Consider the following 20,399-nt stretch of genomic DNA (forward strand, 5'->3'; position numbering starts at 1 on the left):
CCACCTTCTTCTATTGCTCTGTGGTCCAGTTCTTATGCTCACGTGCCGGTTGTAGGTGCTTTAGGCAATGAACAGGGGTCAGCAAGGGCACCCTGACTGGTCATACGAAACAAACTGTAATGCACTGTGTGTGACACCTTTCTATCAGAACCAGCATTAACTTTATCACCGATTTGACCACACAGGCCAACCTTCACCCTCCATGTGCATTAATGAGCCTTGGTGGCTTTTCCTTCCTTGGATCACTTTTGACCGCTGCACACAGGGAACACCCCACAAGAGCTGCAGTTTTGGAGATGCTCTGGCCATCACAATTTGACCCTTGTCGCTCAGATATGTACATTTGCCCATTTTTCCTGCTTCTTACACATCAATTTTGAGGCTGATATATTTACTTGCTGCCTAACATGATACCAAGATTATCAGTGTTATTCACTTTACCTGTCAGTCCACTACCCCAATCTGTTTTTATATAACAATTTCTGAAAAAAATATTTGTTTGGTAAAACATACAGTATTTCTAAACCAGTTATAATTCATTGTCCATTGTTGATGAGATTTAGTTTACCGATTTCTGCATTTTTTTGTTTTACCAGTGGCTGGTGATAATTTATGACTTATGGTTTTTAGGGAATACGTTTAATTATTAACAAACCAACATTACCCTTTATGTATCGGTATGATAAATCCACTAGGAGCTCTTTTGATTGATCAGGAGGTCCATTAGTTGAATCATGTTATTCATAATTATATGGGAAACGTAACAAAACTCTGAATTCTTCAAGACCAGTCAGTGTTTGTATGATCAAGTGTATTAATAGGTTACTGTTACTCAAATTGAAAGTAACTTATATTTTCTCCAATAGTAGGAATCAATTATTGTTTGCAAATTTATTGCATAAATACATTAAATTGATACATTATTATTCTACACTTGATAATTACAGGATCCTTAAGCAGATTAAAATGTCTGTTTAATAGCATTTAACGCACTCTTATGCTTTTAAGACGAGAGATAGGTATTTCGATTGCCAAAGCGTCCCTGCTCATTTCATTCATTGATTCAGTTAATGAACAAGAAAGCATGTTCGCAATGTCAAGAGGCATGCCATTCATTTTGGAAGCATACTTTTTATTTCAATGACGCAAGGAGGAGACTGACAAGAGTATTCAAGACAGCCCTAAATGAGCCCCCTATGGTCCATCCAATCTACTACTACACAGCGAATGATTTTCAATATCCCTGATGGAGCTGAGCATCCCACAGAATACACGTTTTACTTTTATTAGTGGACTATTTGTAGCGATTCCATTCTGATTTTTATATCGCTTAGTAGACAGCTCTTAGCTAGGATTTTTACTATATAGGCAAGTGTTTTGGTACAGTTAAAAGACACAGATGAACCTGTGTCCTTTTAATGAGTGTATCCTCGGAATGATAACAACACACACAAGAATTTAAGGTGTCTTCATTCACTGTTTTGTTTGTAATATCTGTAATAAAGTTTTAGGGATATTTTGTCTATTTGGTGATTACTTTAGTTAATGTTCAGATTCAATAAGGCTCACGCCTGTAGGTAGTAAGGCTCACGCCTCTAGGTAGCAAGGCTCACGCCTCTAGGTAGCAAGGCTCACGCCTGTAGGTAGCAAGGCTCACGCCTCTAGGTAGCAAGGCTCACGCCTGTAGGTAGCAAGGCTCACGCCTGTAGGTAGTAAGGCTCACGCCTGTAGGTAGCAAGGCTCACGCCTGTAGGTAGCAAGGCTCACGCCTGTAGGTAGCAAGGCTCACGCCTGTAGGTAGCAAGGCTCACGCCTGTAGGTAGCAAGGCTCACGCCTGTAGGTAGCAAGGCTCACGCCTGTAGGTAGCAAGGCTCACGCCTGTAGGTAGCAAGGCTCACGCCTGTAGGTAGCAAGGCTCACGCCTGTAGGTAGCAAGGCTCACGCCTGTAGTTAGCAAGGCTCACGCCTGTAGTTAGTAAGGCTCACGCCTGTAGGTAGTAAGGCTCACGCCTGTAGGTAGTAAGGCTCACGCCTGTAGGCTTCATGTAAAGTCATGATTCCACGCAACAATATCTTCTCGCTGGACGGAGCATGCATAAAATGAAAACAAAACTGCCTGCTTTGTGTTCATTTCTGGACTATTGCTGGCATCACATATTAGAAATCTACATTAGTTATACTAGTCTAGCAGAAAGAGGGGTGTCTGCAGAATTATTGTTCGGATTGAGTGGTCGATAAACATTTACACACAATATAAAATCCTGAATACTGGATACACGTGGAAACAATATTTTATAACATTCGCAGTCTTGACCTTATAATGTTACATTTCGGTTTGGATTTTTTTTTGTTATAGAAAACCATTGCAGTTGATAGTTTTAGTGTTAAAATTCCACAGAAAAGTCATGCAAACTGTGGTGATTGTTAAACTTTTATATTTTGTATTAGTTCTTGCTTAAAATGGAACTGTGCTGCTCCATTGTTTGGTAAAAGAAATACTTGGATATTTTAATAGACCAACATAAAAGTTCTCACTAGACATTTTGGCTGCAAGATTTAAAAAATGTCATGTACCTTCTCTAAAGTTGCATAAAAAATCAAGTGTAAGCCAATAAAAATGTGCCACTTTGTAATTATTAGCATTGTTGAAATGATTTGTGGAATGTCAAGCAGTGGGTTGTTTAAGCTGGTTTCCCAGTCTTATAAATAAAACCAAATCTAATGACAAATCTGACTGCATCTACTGAAACCAAGTTGGAGCTGTGTAACTTTGGCCAGCTCGGTCCAATTTACTTTCCCTAATTTAGCCCCGACATTCAGTGGCATGTCTCATTTTTATTACATTTTGTACACTAGCACAGCTGTGTGTCATGGCGAGTTAAAGTAAGTGAGAGTTTGTGGAGGTTTTGATACATCAGCTTCCTGACCTCATAATGTTTTATCAGTACTCTATTTCACTATATCAAGCAAAATGAACAACTGTAAAGCAGTTATATATATATATGCACACACACAAGCATAGAGATTTTAAAAACTAGCAATGAGCTGTCAATTTCTGAAAAGCAATGGAACATATTGTTAGAGGTGGCTCCATCCTTGCCCAAGTTAGCCCTCAGTCCTTGTCTTCAGTATACACAAGATATATGTCACAGAACATGTACATGTATTCAAAATAAGCAAGGGTTGCATAGCCTAAATAAACTGCATTGCTAGGGAACATGACAATTTTCTTTTTAATATTGTTCACTTTTTCTGTTTAAGGCTCACCGGTTTCAGTGTGAGAATGCAGGTAGTGATGCTTTCCATATCAAAACAAAGCTGACAGTTAAATAATTTATCTTCATAAAAATGACATATTGTTTGCAACTGTGAACTGTTTTCCGAGTTCAATATTTATGCCCTTGGCCCAGACGTTTGGTAGAAAATGATACACATTAACAGCCACAGGAGTATATATTATATTTGATCAAGGCTTATATAATGTCTTACACTATTCTATTTTCATGTCTAACCTCATTCTCTCTTTTTATATTCTTTTTAAATAAATTATTGTCCACATATGGTGTGACGTTAGCAATAGGGCCTCTTGCCAGCCATGACTAATGAGGAGAGAGCTCCAAGTTCTTTCCAGCTAACATTTTTGAAAATCTTTATGGAAATAAAAACATAGTGCTTGTGCTGTACTGACAGATATAACCCTTAAACCCCCCGAAAGAGCAACAAAGGCAAAAGGATATGGCTAGAAGCCAACACTTTCATTTGTGCTTGATCCCTAGTCTCAGAAAGTCAACCTGGAAAGGAAACTTAGACAGTAATGGAGGTGAAACCTACATCCTCACTGACAACAGAAGGGCAGGGACAGCTGGTGTTTGTAAATTCCCTTCATACAGTGCGTGTGCTATTCCGAGGGATGTTTAGAATAGTCTTCCGGGAGAGAAAGGACAGCAATCTGCTCTTGGGAAGCGTATGAATTTGAGAAGAACCCAAAGCAACCTATTACTCATCGAATGGCCTTCAATATGATTGTTCAATTGCGAGTAACACAGTGTGGGAAAATACCAAGTAGCTCTGCGCACTCTTGTCACTATCATATGAAATGCTTTTACACATCATTTAACCTGTATTTGAATATTAACTAGTAATGCCCTCCACCAGACAAGCTGCTAACAATACACTAAAATATTGTTCTTGGGACAAAATAACACTTACAGCAGTTACATGTCCTAGTTACAGAACAAGTCATAGTACAGCTATGGGATTGGCAGGGATTGTATATGATCAGCTTTTTGGTTTTTAATTTTCTAATTTTTTTTCATATTTTACAAGTTTCAATACGAGAAATGTTACAGTATGTGGGAATTCTGTATTTTCTCACTCCTGTTCTACATTGGTTCATTTGTTAGACTGAGGTTAACACATTGGATAGTTTCTTAATACTCAATATGACAATGACAATTATAAATAAATTGTTGAGGGTTTAGGTCAATTGAGAAGCTGCAACAAACACCTCTTTGCTTCCCCTTTTTTTTTTATTTGTTTATAACAATCATAGACTTGTATAGAAAATGATTCCTGTATAACCTGTAACATAGAAGAATTAATTATGTAAACAGAACTAATAATGTTTCAATTTTTGTTTCCTCTGTAGAATCCAACACAGGTCGGTACAGCACTTCAAGTCTTCTACAACTTGGGAGCACTGAAAGATATTATCACAAGTGTTGTGGATGGATATTGTACCGCTCTAGATGAGAATATCAACAATGCATTAGATATTAAATTTTTAACTCAGACATCTCAAGCCGTCCAAAGAGGTATGGAAGCAATTTGAATATTTGGAGCTAGATCTTATTTTTTAACAAAGCCTCCAACTGTGAGGGAAGCAGTGTTTATTTTACTAATCTATGCTTTTGCGTGTGTGTGTGTGTGTGTGTGTGTGTGTATATATATATATATATATATATATATATATATATATATATTAGGGCTGAAACAACTAATCGATAAAATCGATAATAATCGATAATGAAAATCGTTGTCAACGATTTTCATTATCGATTTTATCCTTATATAATCCGACCTCAAACAGAGATCGGATTATAACACTAGAATCCAGATCCCCCGCAATGCTGCAGGGGACCTGGATTCCCCTCACTGTTGGCCAGCCTCTCACTTCCGTCTCTCCCCCCTCCCATACACTGCTCTGCCTCTCTCCCGTCTTCCTGGTGTTTTGTGAACCTCCGTTGCTGACAGGCACTTTCACTGCAGCTTTTCTCCTGCAGAGGATCATCGTCTCTGTCAGCTGGTGGGGGTCTGCATCGCACAGACAGCCTCCGTTCCTGTCCTTCACTTACGCTGAGGCTTCTATGAACGCAACGGAGGTTCACAAAATACCAGGGAGTCGGGAGAGAGGCAGAGTGGTGTATGGGAGGGGGGAGGATTCAGAGGGGTGTATGGGAGCCACCCTCCCATACACCACTCTGGCTCCTCCCCCTCCCATACGCCACTCTGCCTCTCTACCCGGCTCCCTTGTGTCTTGTGAACCTCCGTTGCTGACAGGAGGCAGAGTGGAGTATGGGAGGGGGGAGGAGCCAGAGTGGTGTATGGGAGGGGGAGGAGCCAGAATGGTGTATGGGAGGGGGGAGGAGGCAAAGTGGTGTATGGGGGGGAGCAAAGTGGTGTATGGGAGGGGGGGAGGAGCCAAAGTGGTGTATGGGAGGGGGGAGGAGGCAAAGTGGAGTATGGGAGGGGGAGGAGGCAGAGTGGAGTATGGGAGGGGGGAGGAGGCAGAGTGGAGTATGGGAGGGGGGAGGAGGCAGAGTGGAGTATGGGAGGGGGAGGAGGCAGAGTGGAGTATGGGAGGGGGGAGGAGGCAGAGTGGAGTATGGGAGGGGGGAGGAGGCAGAGTGGAGTATGGGAGGGGGGAGGAGGCAAAGTGGAGTATGGGAGGGGGAGGAGGCAGAGTGGTGTATGGGAGGGGGGAGGAGGCAGAGTGGTGTATGGGAGGGGGGAGGAGGCAGAGTGGTGTATGGGAGGGGGGAGATTAGGCAAAGTGGTGTATGGGAGGGGGAGGAGCCAAAGTGGTGTATGGGAGGGGGAGGAGCCAAAGTGGTGTATGGGAGGGGGAGGAGGCAGAGTGGAGTATGGGAAGGGGGGAGGAGGCAGAGTGGAGTATGGGAGGGGGAGGAGGCAGAGTGGTGTATGGGAGGGGGGAGGAGACAGAGTGGTGTATGGGAGGGGGGAGGAGGCAGAGTGGTGTATGGGTGAGTTATAGTGGTGTATGGGGGGTATAATGAATTTCAGGGAGGCAGAATGGCATATCTGGGGGAGTTAGTGGTGTATAGGGGAGGTAGAGTGGTGTATGGGGGTATAATGAATTTCAGAGTGGCATATCTAGGGGAGGCAGAGTGGTGAATTAGGGAGAATTTTAGGGTGGTGCAGGGCATTTATGGGGAGCGGAGTGGCATATCAGGGTGCACAGTGGCATATAGGGAGGTATAAGGCATAAATGGGGGCGAGTGGCTTATTGGAAGTTATAAGGCACATCAGGGGGGCATAAGACATATCTGGGGGTAAAAGGTATATCAGGGGGCTCAGTTGGATATCACTGGCATATAAGGAGTATAAGGCATATCGGGGGCACAGTGGAATCTGGCATATAAGAGGTATAAGGCATATATGGGCCAGAGTGGCACGCTGGGGGTCAGATGTACATAACTGGGGGCAGTTTGGTAAATAAAAGAAAATATAAACAAGGCTTTTTTTCTCAGTTTTTATTAAATATGAAAAATAATTAACATATGAATTAATATTTACTAATAACTTTGTATTAAAACCTAGTTTGAGAAACACCGTGTTTGGGTTTTTGTAGCTTTTATTATTATGTCAGTAAAATAAGAAGGTGAATAGCGAGAGGCCATTGCAATAAAGAGATGAAAGTGTAAATTGTACGTTTTTTATTACATTATTTTAAATTAAAAAAAAATTGCATTTTTTATCCGATTAATCGAAAAAATAATCGGCCAACTAATCTATTATTAAAATAATCGTTAGTTGCTGCCCTAATATATATATATATATATATATATATATATATATATATATATATATATATATATATATATAGCATTTTTTATGTTTTCTACGCATGAAATGTGGAGCAGGTGTTGTTGCCAAAGGTTGAGATATTCTGCACAAAAACCTGTTCAATAAAACATATTAAATATTCTGCTTATGCTCTTTGCAAATCAAAACAATTTTACCTTGCAATGCATTTACTTAATTTAAAAACATTGTATTATTTTGCCTTTCAAACACAGTACGTTTCTGGATTGATTCTTATAGATATAATATAGGAATTACTGTTTGGAATACAATCTTTATCTGAAAAAAAAATCTGTTTGCTAAAACTGTTATTCAGAAAACCAGAATTTGTTGGTTAGTTTGACAAGGACATTATATAAATTTTGAGAATAGAAGACTAAGGAAAGTACTACTGCAAAATTATTGGTATAGCAATTATTTATTGCTATTTAGCTATGCTATTTAACTCATGCTGGCATCTGTAGGGTAACCGTTCATGTATTTTCTAGCACAGAACTGGGGAGTGCTGGCAACATTTGGCCCGAAGGGGATGTCCAGTCAAGTGACATTACATTATTATCAGGCAGCGTATTCAATGCGCACTAGGCAATAATGTCTAACACGTTAATCTGAAGGGATTGCACAGAAAGGATCCAGTGGTCAATGGTGTTCACCAGGACACTATGGTGGCTCTTTGGACAATTGCAAGTACAGCACCCACCCCCCAAAAAAGACCATGTAGGGGCCAAAATAATCAAATCAGAACAGCTTTAGATTGCTTAATTATCTCTATAGCACCTATAGATTCCACAGTGCTGTACAAAAATACTTTTTTACAATGATGATATATTTAACCACAAGAAAACAGATGGTTTGGAAAGACCTGCTTGCTTTAGAGCCGTGTATTGTCTTTTCGTTCTTCTTTCGACAATATGATCTTATTTCTGCATTTATAAATTGTGATGACTTATTCAAAATAAGTGTCCCTTCTTAAATGAAATGTGCTATACAGTTCTTTAAAATATACAGGATGTGTAATTTCCATTAAGGAACGTTTCTGTCGTACCAAAGTGGCTTACCACTTGAGGTGCGAGTATTTTTCCCCATTCTACCCCAAACTACCTCACATCAAAAAATGATAGTCCTGTGTATCAGGAGTAATTGACTGATTGCTCCTTTTTTTCCATACTTCTATGTGTTCTCTCAAGGAGCCCCAGGTCGAGCAGCTATGCCACAGCCAGGAAACACTGCAGCTTTCCGAGCAGCACTTTGGACAAATATGGAGAAGCTTATGGACCAGATATATTCTGCCTGTGTCCAGGTATGCCGTGGGCTTAGTGTATTATAGATATAGTTTGTTGATGTGTAAAAAGTATTTTTAATCTGTACTTCTCAAGTGTCGGGTAAATGGATATTCACAAAATGGAAACTTTATCTGCTAAGACTTCAAGAGCATGTGCATAATACAATATGGAACCCAGTTAAGTAATTTGAAAATGTGTGGAAGCGTTGTTTTAAATTGTACATGCATTTATTTTCAGGTGCAGCACCTTCAGAAAGTATTGACAAAGAAGAGAGACCCTGTGTCACATGTCTGTTTTATTGATGAAATTGCAAAGGTAAAAAATAATGGCCCACCATGTTATGGTTATGTGAACTAAGCAATTTAAAAAGGCCAAGATCATTTTATAATTCTTTTTTTTAATATTTACAGCTCCTATGAGCTGGGATGTGGCCCTTCATAATGTATATGCTGTAAGATTGTTTTTTCTTGTCTCATAATGTCAGCTTTGTTAGTCGGATAGTGAACCACACTGTATCTTTTAATTATTTGAGAGTGTTGTCTCCAAGTGTTCAAATGAGCATTTTGTGGTTTTACTTTGCTGTCAAACGAATCTAGCAAGCTCTTAATGCAAACCAGAAGCATGAGAACGAAAGAATGAAAAGCTGTAACGAAACCTAACTTCATCCCTTGGTACTGTTCCCCATTTATCTCCACGGCCGCTCCTCATGCCTGTGAACATCGTGGAGCTAACTCTGTACATATAACAACCTTTACCGTGTCACTGTGGGAATTGTCAGTCACTCTGCGCAGGGCTTAAAGCGAAGTACACCGTGATTGCACCTTCACTGCGTGTCCTTCCGAGTGCAACAGAGAATTCATACCAAGGTTCTTCCAGAGTGCAGTGTGTGAGGAGGAGAGGAGGTGGCGACTGGTCATGTATGTGGAAAAGTGGAGGAGCTGCCTTATGGTGTGTGCTGGAGGGTTAGGGAACTGCAGTATAGTGTTATGTACCGAGAAGAAAAGAGCTGCTGAATAATGTGTGCAAGGGAGGGGGAGAATTCCCTTTACAACTTTACAATAAATGATGAATAGGGCCAAGACTAAGACGCAGAATGATTTTCATCTCTTCTAACATCCCATGTAAATGAAAACATATAAAGAAATACCTGAAGGAGCTTTTCTACCTAGCATGTTTGTGTATTCCTACAGACTACTCAGCTGCAGGTTTTAGTGCTGTGTGCAGTCACTGAAAATGTTTAAAATTCTAGTAGGATATCATGTGGCCTTTCAACAAAATAAAATAATGGTTGTGTGTTAAACTATGTCAATATAACGTATCAATACTCGGCTCTCTTGTAAATGGACGCAACTGAGTAGCAATCTCCACCTGTATTTTTGCAATTTATGCAAATTGTTGTGAAGAACAGTTTACCCAGCAACAACACCTCCACATCAAAAGCACATCTGGCAGTGAGTTCAGCATTAAACACTGCTGATGGCATAGTCCAGCCATGAAGTGGAGAGAGTGCCATTGTTTTGCTGACATTTCAATCAGCTGCTGTCGTGTTAAAATACAATAATAAAAAAAAATAGGATATTTTTAAAAGCTCTGCACATTTTCCTGTTTTAAAAAAAAAAAAAAAATGTGTTGCGAACTGTCTCCTCGACCCAGCCTTGGGAAAAGTTCTCCTCGCTGCATTTTTTTTTATAAACCTTTGCATTGAAGAAGTCCCAGGGCGGTTAGTGAGCAAGATATATGGCTCATGTGTTACTACCGTATTTGCTCGATTATAAGACGAGGTTTTTTTCAGAGCAAATGCTCTGAAAAATACCCCTCGTCTTCTAATCGGGGTCGTCTTCTAATCAGACCTCAAATAGAGTCTGATTAGGAGACTAAGATCCAGATCCCCCGCACCGCTGCAGGGGACCTGGATCCTCCTGTCTCACCACCCCCCCCCCCCATCATACACACACTTACCGGTGCTTCCTGCTGTATTGCCGGGGCAGCGGGTTGACGTCTACGCGATCCGCGTAGACAACGTCCGCTGCAGCCGGAAGGAGGTGTGGCTAGCAGCGGGGGTTGTCTGCGTCCGTCGCGCAAACCTTCCCCGACTGTCAGAGATCAGAGTTCCCCGCACCGGTGCGGGGAACTCTGATCTCTGACAGCCGGGGAAAGTATACGCGACGGACGGATACAAACCCCCGCTGCCAACTCCACCTCCTTCCGGCTGCAGCAGAAGGCGACGTCAACCCGCTGCCCCGGCTGGAAGCACCGGTAAGAGAGGGCTGAGAGGGGAGGGGAGGGGAGAGTGTGTGTGTGTGTGTTAGTTAAATGGGGGTATAGGGTGTGTGTGTTAAATGGGGGCATAGGGCATTTCTGGAGTGGCGTTAAGGGGGCATTTAATAGAGCACTCTGCCTCCTGAAATGCCTTATACACCTATATGCCACTCTGCCCCATAATATGCATTTTAACCCCCTAAATGCCAGAGTGGCATATAGGGGTATAAGGCATTTCTGGAGGCAGAGTGCTCTATACAATGCCTTTTAACTCCCTTAATGCCACTCTGCCTCCTGAAATGCCTTATACCTCCCTATATGCCACTCTGCCCCATAATATGCATTTTAACCCCCTAAATGCCAGAATGGGATATAGGGGTATAAGGCATTTCTGGAGGCAGAGTGGCATATAGGGGTATAAGGCATTTCTGGAGGCAGAGTGGCACATAGGGGGTCAAAAGGCATACCATGGGGCACAGTGGCATATAGAGGGTTAAAAGGCATATCATGGGCCACAGTGCCATATTGGAGTGGCAAGCCTGGGGGCAGATGTGCGTAACTGGGGGACAGGTTGGAAAATACAAGAAATAAAAACAAAAAAAATATTTTTCTCAATCATAGCTTTTATTAAAAAAAATAGTTTACATGAATTAACATTTACTGGTAAAACTTTTTTCCTTTAGGGTCGTCTTATATTCAGGCTTTTTCTTTTTTTCCTAAGTTAATATTCAGATTTTGGGGGGTCGTCTTATAATCAGGGTCGTCTTATAATCGAGCAAATACGGTATTTGTTATAACAGTTATTATAATGTAGCTTAAAGACTTAATGTAGCCAGGTTATTTAACATTTTCAGTTTGATTTATTTTATAGATAGGTTACTATACTCAGATTCTGTGACATATGACACATGTAGGTAGAAATGACAAATCTAAATTTCATGTCTTAGCATCTGTTCCTTGTTTGGCTGCATGTTAATTACCTATGATGCGTTTACAGGACAAAATGAGATGCATAGTTTATTTTTAGAAACATTTGCTTTTAAATTTGTTTACAAGCATACAGATGCAATAGTGAGCTATCTCTATCTCTGTGTTAATTTAGGCATATTCAGTAAAATTTAATCATTAAATTATCCAAAAAATAGTACTTTGATGGAAAGTGATTAACTGAAAGCTTCAATGAAACAAAGAATGTTGTTTAGCTTTAATTGTGGCCATATTTACATTGCAAGCCAGCTATTATGAAGTGGGCTGAGCATTAGGTGCTTGTGGCTATAAGACCCTCACTTTTTACCACCCATTAATCATCTGTAATATTGGTGTTCTAGGGCCATGCCAGATCTACCCTATGAAAAATCTGGCCCTGACCTTTCATGCTAGACTTGGTTACAATGATCCCTGCTTTATTTATAGCTCTCAAAGTATCTGCATTCTAGAATTCGTTTTTTTTTTTCAGGGATCTTATCAGAACCACAGATGGCAGCAAGATGGGTTATGCTCTTGCTTTCTAAAACGATAATAAACCCACATCAAAATAAAACATATGTGGTTTGGATTGCAATTTGAATGCATTGCAGCAAAGATTCTTTTTTTTGCTATCAGCTAAACCAAACGTATTCTAATATGTACTAGACTTGATTAACAGTTTGTCGGCCTTCACCTAGCCCAGTTCATAAATTGTTGCAAACTTTCACTCTCTGATGTGCACCAGCAGCTTGCTAGCGGGGCCCCTAACATGTAATCTAAATTATATTACTTTCCAGATGATGCTTTAACTTATTTTATTTTTTATGACAGAACCACAAACCAATTAGTATGAATTTTATTCCTATCAGCCTTAATGTGCTTCATGCTTGGTGAATAAAAGGTAGAATGTGGATCATATTATCAGCAACAGCCTCATCCTCTGGCTAATGAGGATTAAATCAAAGACACATACTGTAAAGCTCAGACTTAGTAATTGTGCCTTTGGTCTGCTCCCAGATCACAGGCCCATTGAATGGAGGGACACTTTGCTTTATTCTTTCAATGTGATCTTTGTTGAAATAGAGACACAGCTAAAAAACTTACTCCTTGTTTAAAAAAAATCGTTTTAATAAAAAAAAAAATATGGAAACTGTGTTGAATAATTCATATAGAAAAAGACATGAGTAACAAGGTGTTCTCCAGTCGTGCTTCAATTCATATTAAAAATGAAATGAAAAAAAGTCAAAGCTCTTAAGCTAATCAAACCTGCCAAAATGAGATTTATTTTTATCTTCATTAAACATGATGTTTCCAGTATTGTATTTAAGGCTACGTGTCTGTTTTTTATTGTGGGATTTCCCAGTTTGTGTCATCTTGACAAACGTCTGTTGTGGGACCTTTGATCTTGTGTGTTTTCATGTGTACAGAAGACTTAGAACACTTACCTACATTTTGTTTTATACTGTTGTATTTTATATGGCTTGAGGTGAATGTACATTAATTCGCTGAACTAGTTCATTGCTGGGAGATCAGGAGGTTTGAAATGGTCACTTCTGTATTGAATCCCTAAAATCAAAAAGGAATTAAGGTGCTGCTTGGCCTTAGGCATTGATTAGTGTTTGGACCACTAGATTTTAAAATACAGAGCCATCAGTCGCCAAGTGATAAGTTGAATGGAAGGGGCTCTCAGGCGGCAAGGTAGTGTTCTATGAGGAAAATCCTATGCCCTTAAATGAGGAAGTGTTCAGAAGGGTGTATAAAGCTAATTAAAGACAAACCAAACACATATGTTTTAATGGATCAATTCTTCTGCTCACCAAGCGAATAGTATGTTATGAGCCTCTCGTGTAGTGTAAGCAGAGGGGCGGGCTGGGCAGGTGGGCAACTGCCCCCTAGGCTGCCCTAAATCCAAACTAAATGGTCGTGCAGCCGCGCACTGGTATGGCCGTCTTTGATGTGGGGCAAAAACCCACAGCAATCGCGATCGCAGGGGTTGCAACTGCCACCGGGCCTGCCACTCTAGGGGGCCTGGGCGACCCCCGCAATCATTTCTGCACATGGCATGTGTATGTTTGGGTGTTGGTATGGCAGAGCCTGTCCTGGTGTGTATTTGGTCATCTGTTTCCTGGCACTTTACTTTCTGTAGGAAGAAATTTAACTATTTCCTTTTTGCATTTTATCCAGGATAAAACGCCCTCCTGAATTTGTAGTCACTTCAGAGGACAAAACTTTCTAGACCCAGAAATCAATGAGGAAAAGTATAGGTTTTGTGTTATTTAATCTATTTCAGTCTGCATATTTTATTAAAAAAGTATTAAAACTTTTTTAGTGCACTGATGTACTCCCAATCCCATTATCGAAGATAAAGTAATGTAAAGTAACCCTTTTTAATATCTTGTCTGAATCAAAGGAAACACTACAAGAACGTGTATTAAGTTGGATGAGTTTTTGCCCCATAAGAAGACTTTTTCTCTTTACTTAAATTGGGGGTCCTCCTATCTGTGATGATACTTAATACTTTCAGCCATGCAAGAAAAGCACTGGAAGTAATCAATACTAAAGGGGGGCTGGGTGGTGGAAAAAGTGTGGGGCATTAGAGTGACCACATCAGTCATGTTTTCCAGGACACATATAACTTTTACATATTGCTGACTAACCCAGATAAAATGCTGCCCTGCAGTATGGGTATGTATAGACACATGGAAGGAACCAATTAGTCAGATATACATACCCCATACTGCAGCGCAGTATTTTATCTGTGCTGGCAGCATCAATACACAAGGGAGTAGTTTTGCCTGTCCTCTTGTGTGTGTTTGGGTGTCGGTGTGGCAGAGCCTGTCCTGGTGTGTGTGTGTTTGGGTGTCGGTGTGGCAGAGCCTGCACTGGTGTGTGTTTGGGTGTCGGTATGGTAGAGCCTGTCCTGGTGTGTGTGTGTTTGTTCATCTTTTTCTTGGTACTTTACTTTATGTAGGAATAAATTGAATACACCCTCCTGAATTTGTGGTCACTTCAGAGGATAAAACTTTCTAGGCTAAAAAATAAGTGAGAGGAAAATTAAAGGTTTTGTATTATTTACTCTGTTTCAATCTGCATATTTTAGGATTAGTGGCACCAAATTGTAGCTTCAGGCATCCCGTGTATGATGACTTTTCTTAGTGCACTGATGTACTCCCAATCCCTTCACATTACATTAATATGCATTAGAAAATAAGGAAAAGATGGACAAGGGTGGTGGGTTGACTTGCCCTCCAGGCCTAAGGCTGCCAGCCCTCCCCTGTTTAGGCCTGTAGTATACTAACTAGTCTGTTCTTTTTCAGCCTTTTGGGTGACAGGGTTTGAGCAGCACCTTTCCCTTACAAGGTGTCTCACATCCCATACCTTTAGCATTCAAAATGGTTAATACTAGACATTTTATGTATAGCTTGGCAGAGCTGTTTGGCGTTAAGAAAAGTTGTGAGCATTGCAGCAAGCAACTATTTAGCTTCATGTCGATCCCCTGTGGTAGTTTAAAGTCCACTCATTGTTTCAGGAATGTTACCAGACTGGATAAAACCAGCCACCAGTGGCTACACAGAACATAAAACACTTTAGTCTCCAATTTATATTAGAAAGGCTTCAAACCAGAACAGCATCTTGTTGCTATGGAAACTCTAACTTTAAATAAGTCAGCTCGATGTTCAAAAGCATAGCACAGGCTACACAATACTGCTACAAACCAATCATTGGGTATACAATGTAATTACCGTGTTACATGCGATCAGATCAAATGCAGTACCGTTGCCATTATTTTATAAACACATTAATTACCATTGCTGTTCGAAAAATAATAATAATAGTAATGATAAGGAATAGAACTGAGGGTTACTGAGCATAAACTGTCTGGAGGAAGGAGGTAACAAGGTGCAGCACTGTAGCTCTTGCTAGCTTAGTGTAAGTGTAACATACGTTTTCATATTGTCAATAAGCATTAACCCACAAAGAGTGACGGGAACGGTTATAGTTCCTGAAGCTTTTAAATCGCGTTTTATGTCCTCTGGAAATCTATTCACAGTCTTACAATTCATGATGTGTGTGCTATGATTGTAAGCTTGCTAACATTCGATTAGCACGATTGTGAAGACAGACATCCTTCGTTTTCCTGTGCTTCGCTGTTGCAATGTAATGTAACGCACTGGGTTAATGACTTGCAGTAACATAATTAACTTGTCATGCACCATTATTTTTAAACTGTGATTATGCATTAGCTTCTATATAATAACTTCACTGTATATTTTGTATTTATGTATAAGCCTGTTACTAAGAACTTCTTTAGTAACTTGACTGTGCTACCAACTAAAAGGTATATTGTTGGATTACATGGACAATAAGGGCGCCGTTGAATGCCCATTAAAAAAGTCTTGCTAATTTCAATGGACAATACCTTATCAAATGTATAAAACAGACATCTGTATGTATCTATTCCGTTAAAGAATAATGGTATACAAATGTGATGCTGTATTATTAGCTGTGGGTGCAAAACCAATGTAATACCTGCTTTCTTGACTCTATGCGTTATTAGCACCAGCATAACCATATGTTTTGATGCGACAACAAGGAAAATTTGTTAAATAAAAAAACAGAATATTAACTTAATATGAGTTTCATGCCATTGACCTTTCAATGCACAATAATATAATGTTTGTTTCGCATTTTTTGTAGGATGGACAAGCCGATATTCTATATACATTCTGGAATTCAGTTACACAAAGACTTTCATCCCAGTTTACAAAGGCGACAAACTGTAAGCTTGAATATATGCTAAACTATTCACAAACAGTCTACACTGTGTTTTTATGTAGTCCATAAGTGTCAAAGCTCTAATTGGTGAGACAACACCCACAATAAGATAACAAAAACAACATACAATAATTGTGTAGTTTGCCAACAACCAATAGACACATGAGAGATGTAACACTCACAAGTGTATATATTTTTGTGCATGTAGCACAATGGATGAAAGGTTTTTGAATAATTATTCCAAAGTTCATATAAAAAAAGAAAACAGGACCTCATGGAGTATAACACATACATAGATTTATTAAATGATTAATTGAGGCAAGTGCTTAGCAAATACCTCAACTACAGAGTCTGGGTCACAGGTACTAAAGATAAACAGTCTAGTAGGCAAGAACTGTGGATCAAAACTATCTTCAGGAGAAAAGGTGCCTCCAGTGCAACAGAACATAATTAAGATCATGTCTGTAGAACCACCGATTTTTTATTTTTTTTTACACTTTGTGATGTTGGGTTTAACAATAGTGCCTGTGACCCAGATGGGGGGAGGATTTGGTTGTTAAGCATTTGACACTATTTCAGAGAATTGCTTCTAGCGCTACAAAACACCTCGAATGTGTCTTTGGAGCCACAGTATTTTTTCCTGTTGTGGTGTTAGATTTCCTGATTTGTACTCGTGACCAAGATGAAGGGCATCAGTTGTAGAATGTATTCTTGGAACTTTATCCTACTATGGGAAATTATTCTATGTGAGTGGTGGCATCCTTTTGTATTTTATTTTCATCACAGTAAATACACGCACACATATATTACATACTGTATATATAATATTTCTTCTGTAGTTGGACAAAGTCAAATCCATACATAAAGTATAGAGGGCTCTGTTTGGGAGCATATTAATCACCCATAAAAAGTACTCATTATGTCATACAAGGAAAAGTGTCCTGTGTCCATGTCAGAATACTATATACTGTACTTGCTTATTCCAGTCTTACCAAAATGTTATTAGGAGCAAATATATCACATTGGCTAATTATGCTTGCCTCTTAAGTGGCCACCATTGAATTCCCTGAGTAGGAAACAGTTCATATATATACTGTTAAATTCTAGTAGTTATATGGCTGTAGAGCAAAATGTAACATTTTTGTTTCTTAAGTTCTTATTTTTCAGTATGGAAACTGAATTTAAATCTTACGCTTTTAATACATTTCAGTGGTAGCAAGCAGCTAATATTTGTAATTTTGCACATTGATTATGGATGACTTTTTAATACATCCAACTACCAGGATATATTTTGTGGGCTTCTCCCTTTTTACTATATTGGACCTTTTTTACATGTTAATACTAACCCTGCTTTTCCTTGTACAGCTTCAACATTTTTGAAACAGGCCTTTGAAGGAGAATACCCTAAGCTACTGAGACTGTATAATGATTTGTGGAAGCGTCTCCAGCAGTATAGTCAAAACTTACAAGGATCGTTCACAAGCAGTGGAGGTTCTGACCTTGTTCCTGAGATACAGCCTGTGGAAGATGAGGCACATAATATATTTGTGGTTAAGAAACAAGACAATGAGTGTGTATATATAATAAAAGTTCATTCTTGATATGTTTTTACTGCATCTATTTTTGCTTATTGGCCACATTTAAATGTTTCGGATCATCCAACTGATTTTTAAATAAAACAGATAATGTAAACAAACATAAAAAATGCAACTTGAAGGTGAAGTGGTAATTAAAAGTTATACCCCCTAGACCTAATAACTGGCTGTGCCAAACTTGCCAGCAACCACTACAATCAAATGTTTGCAATAACTGGCAATGAGTCTTATAAATTTATTTGGAAAACTTTGGCATACTCTTCTTGGCAGAAATGTTTTAATCCTGCCACATTAGAGGGTTTTGCCACACTATCTCATTCAAGTCAGGACTTTACTAGGTATACTTGCCTGTGTGTTTCGGATCATTCTCCTGCCGCATAACCCAACTGTATGAACTAATGGCTGGACGTTCTCCTTCAGGGCTTTCTGGTAGAGAGCAGAATTCTTCTTTCCATCAATTATGGCCCAGGTCCTGAAGCAACAAAGCAGCCCCACACCATCACACTACCACCACAGTGTTTGGCTGCTGGTATGGTGTTCTTATTGTGGAAGCCAACCTTTCAGCTTCACCCCCCACTTAACACTTGCTGCTTATGTAATCCCAAGTAGTTATAGCACATGCTTTTATAAATAATTAAGTTGCACTTCATATAGTAATTAATATGGTATCCTGTTAAAACAGTGATAATTTGTGAGGTGTTTTTGTTATAATGTACCAATATATGGTTATTCAAGGAAAGAGAAGTAGAAATGAAGTGATCGTGTTTCAGGTGTAGTTGGGTAGATACTGTGCACGGTTCACAATATATCAATATAATTGAGCTAGTATGGCCGTCCAATTTATTAAAAAGAAAAAGAAAAATAAAAATAAATAAATATATATATATATATATATATATATATATATATATATATATATATATATGTGTAGGCTTAGTCTGGTACAAGATGTACACCCAAATGTTTATTATTGGCACTTTACTGAGCAAGAGAAGAAGCAGAGTCTTGTGGATTACAATTGGTGATGTCTTGGTAACCGTCTTTCTTATCTGTAATGGAAGGTTACACGAATAAATCAACACAGTACATAGAACTGAATACAAATTTACCTGTGTGTGTGCATTTATTTTGCTTGCAGCCCAGAAAAAACATTGAAAGACTCGCTGCAACCTTATGAAGCCGCTTACCTGTCTAAATCCTTATCACGCCTTTTTGATCCCATCAACCTTGTCTTCCCTACTGGAGGTCGCAACCCCCCTTCGGCTGATGAACTGGACAGCATCATTAAAACTATTGTGAGGTAGTATAACAAATTGTTGGTACATTTTAATGTGTGTCAGTGGTTATCTGTGGTCCCACAGGTGCTATTCAGGATGATGTGTATCTCTGTGAACAATCCAAAAGCAAGGAAGAAGAAGTGGGATATATTTAGTAGTACTTGAGGGGTTATGATAAATTTCAGCTCTGACAATGTCATATGGTGGACAAAGTTGGTCCAAAGTGAACACTATAAAATAAAATGTGAACACTAATATATGTATGTATACGTGAGAATACATGTGCATTATCAGTGTATCCATATCTCACATTATCCATACACTCTGGCACTAATTTTAACATCTGACTGAGTACCATTAAATTTATATACTGTTTTTAATTGTTATTCTTGACAGAATCTATATATCATCAAATTCACCAATTATGAATTAGTGTATGAAGTGTTGAGTTCTAGCCTCCATTATGGAATAACTGTCTACTAAATATATTTCAGTTAGGTAGAATTATATTTTCATTATCAGGATAAATGTTCTATTTCCAATCACATACCGTTTTCATAATTGTAAGGTTTTTTTTACCTTGCAGAAATTCATATTCTGTGATCATACAACATTTTGATTAATAAAAGATGTTTGACATGTACAGTATTGATATGCATCGTAATTATTTAACTATAATTATATGGATAAATAGTTATTTGACATGTTTGACTAGCTTTTGGATAGCGGTATAATACAAAGTATTATTTCTGGCAGGTTCATTAATTAAATGTGTCAATACAATGACATAGTGGTTGATTTGTAAAATGATTGTCACGCTGTATTTGTTTTTTCTTATTTATTACTAATAAAAAAGTTAATTTTTTAAATAACTGGTTACAGAGACGTAGAAGTATGCTTATTAGTAGTGTAACCTAATATCAATAATTGCTATCATAGTAATTTTCTTTTTTCAATTAAAAATGTAGAATGAAATATTGCTGACTTTGAGAAATTCAATTTCCTTCAATACAGGCAAAATGTCTTTTCACAATGAGCAATGTAGGAGAGTAGAGTTCTTATCTGCCATCAAATTCTATGTTTAAGGAGACCACTCAGCTATCATATACATTAAATTCTGTAGCTGCAATACTTGTGC

At 38.9% G+C, this 20,399-nt stretch overlaps 1 protein-coding gene across 1 annotated transcript in view; it reads left to right on the plus strand.

The window, feature by feature from the left end:
* LOC149302886 (conserved oligomeric Golgi complex subunit 5-like) overlaps window positions 1–20,399 on the plus strand; it is a 141,973-nt gene that overhangs the window by 89,302 nt on the left and 32,272 nt on the right. The window contains exons 8-13 of the mRNA XM_089482091.1: window positions 4,650–4,815; window positions 8,293–8,405; window positions 8,626–8,703; window positions 16,312–16,393; window positions 17,755–17,959; window positions 19,123–19,284. Of these exons, the coding sequence (XP_089338217.1) occupies window positions 4,650–4,815; window positions 8,293–8,405; window positions 8,626–8,703; window positions 16,312–16,393; window positions 17,755–17,959; window positions 19,123–19,284 (806 nt within the window). The remainder of the gene's footprint in view (window positions 1–4,649; window positions 4,816–8,292; window positions 8,406–8,625; window positions 8,704–16,311; window positions 16,394–17,754; window positions 17,960–19,122; window positions 19,285–20,399) is intronic.

The sequence above is a fragment of the Sceloporus occidentalis genome, unplaced genomic scaffold, assembly GCF_023333645.1.
Source record: "Sceloporus occidentalis isolate IW3139 unplaced genomic scaffold, rSceOcc1.0.p SCAF_17, whole genome shotgun sequence".
In the NCBI taxonomy this organism is placed as follows: Eukaryota; Metazoa; Chordata; class Lepidosauria; order Squamata; family Phrynosomatidae; genus Sceloporus; species Sceloporus occidentalis.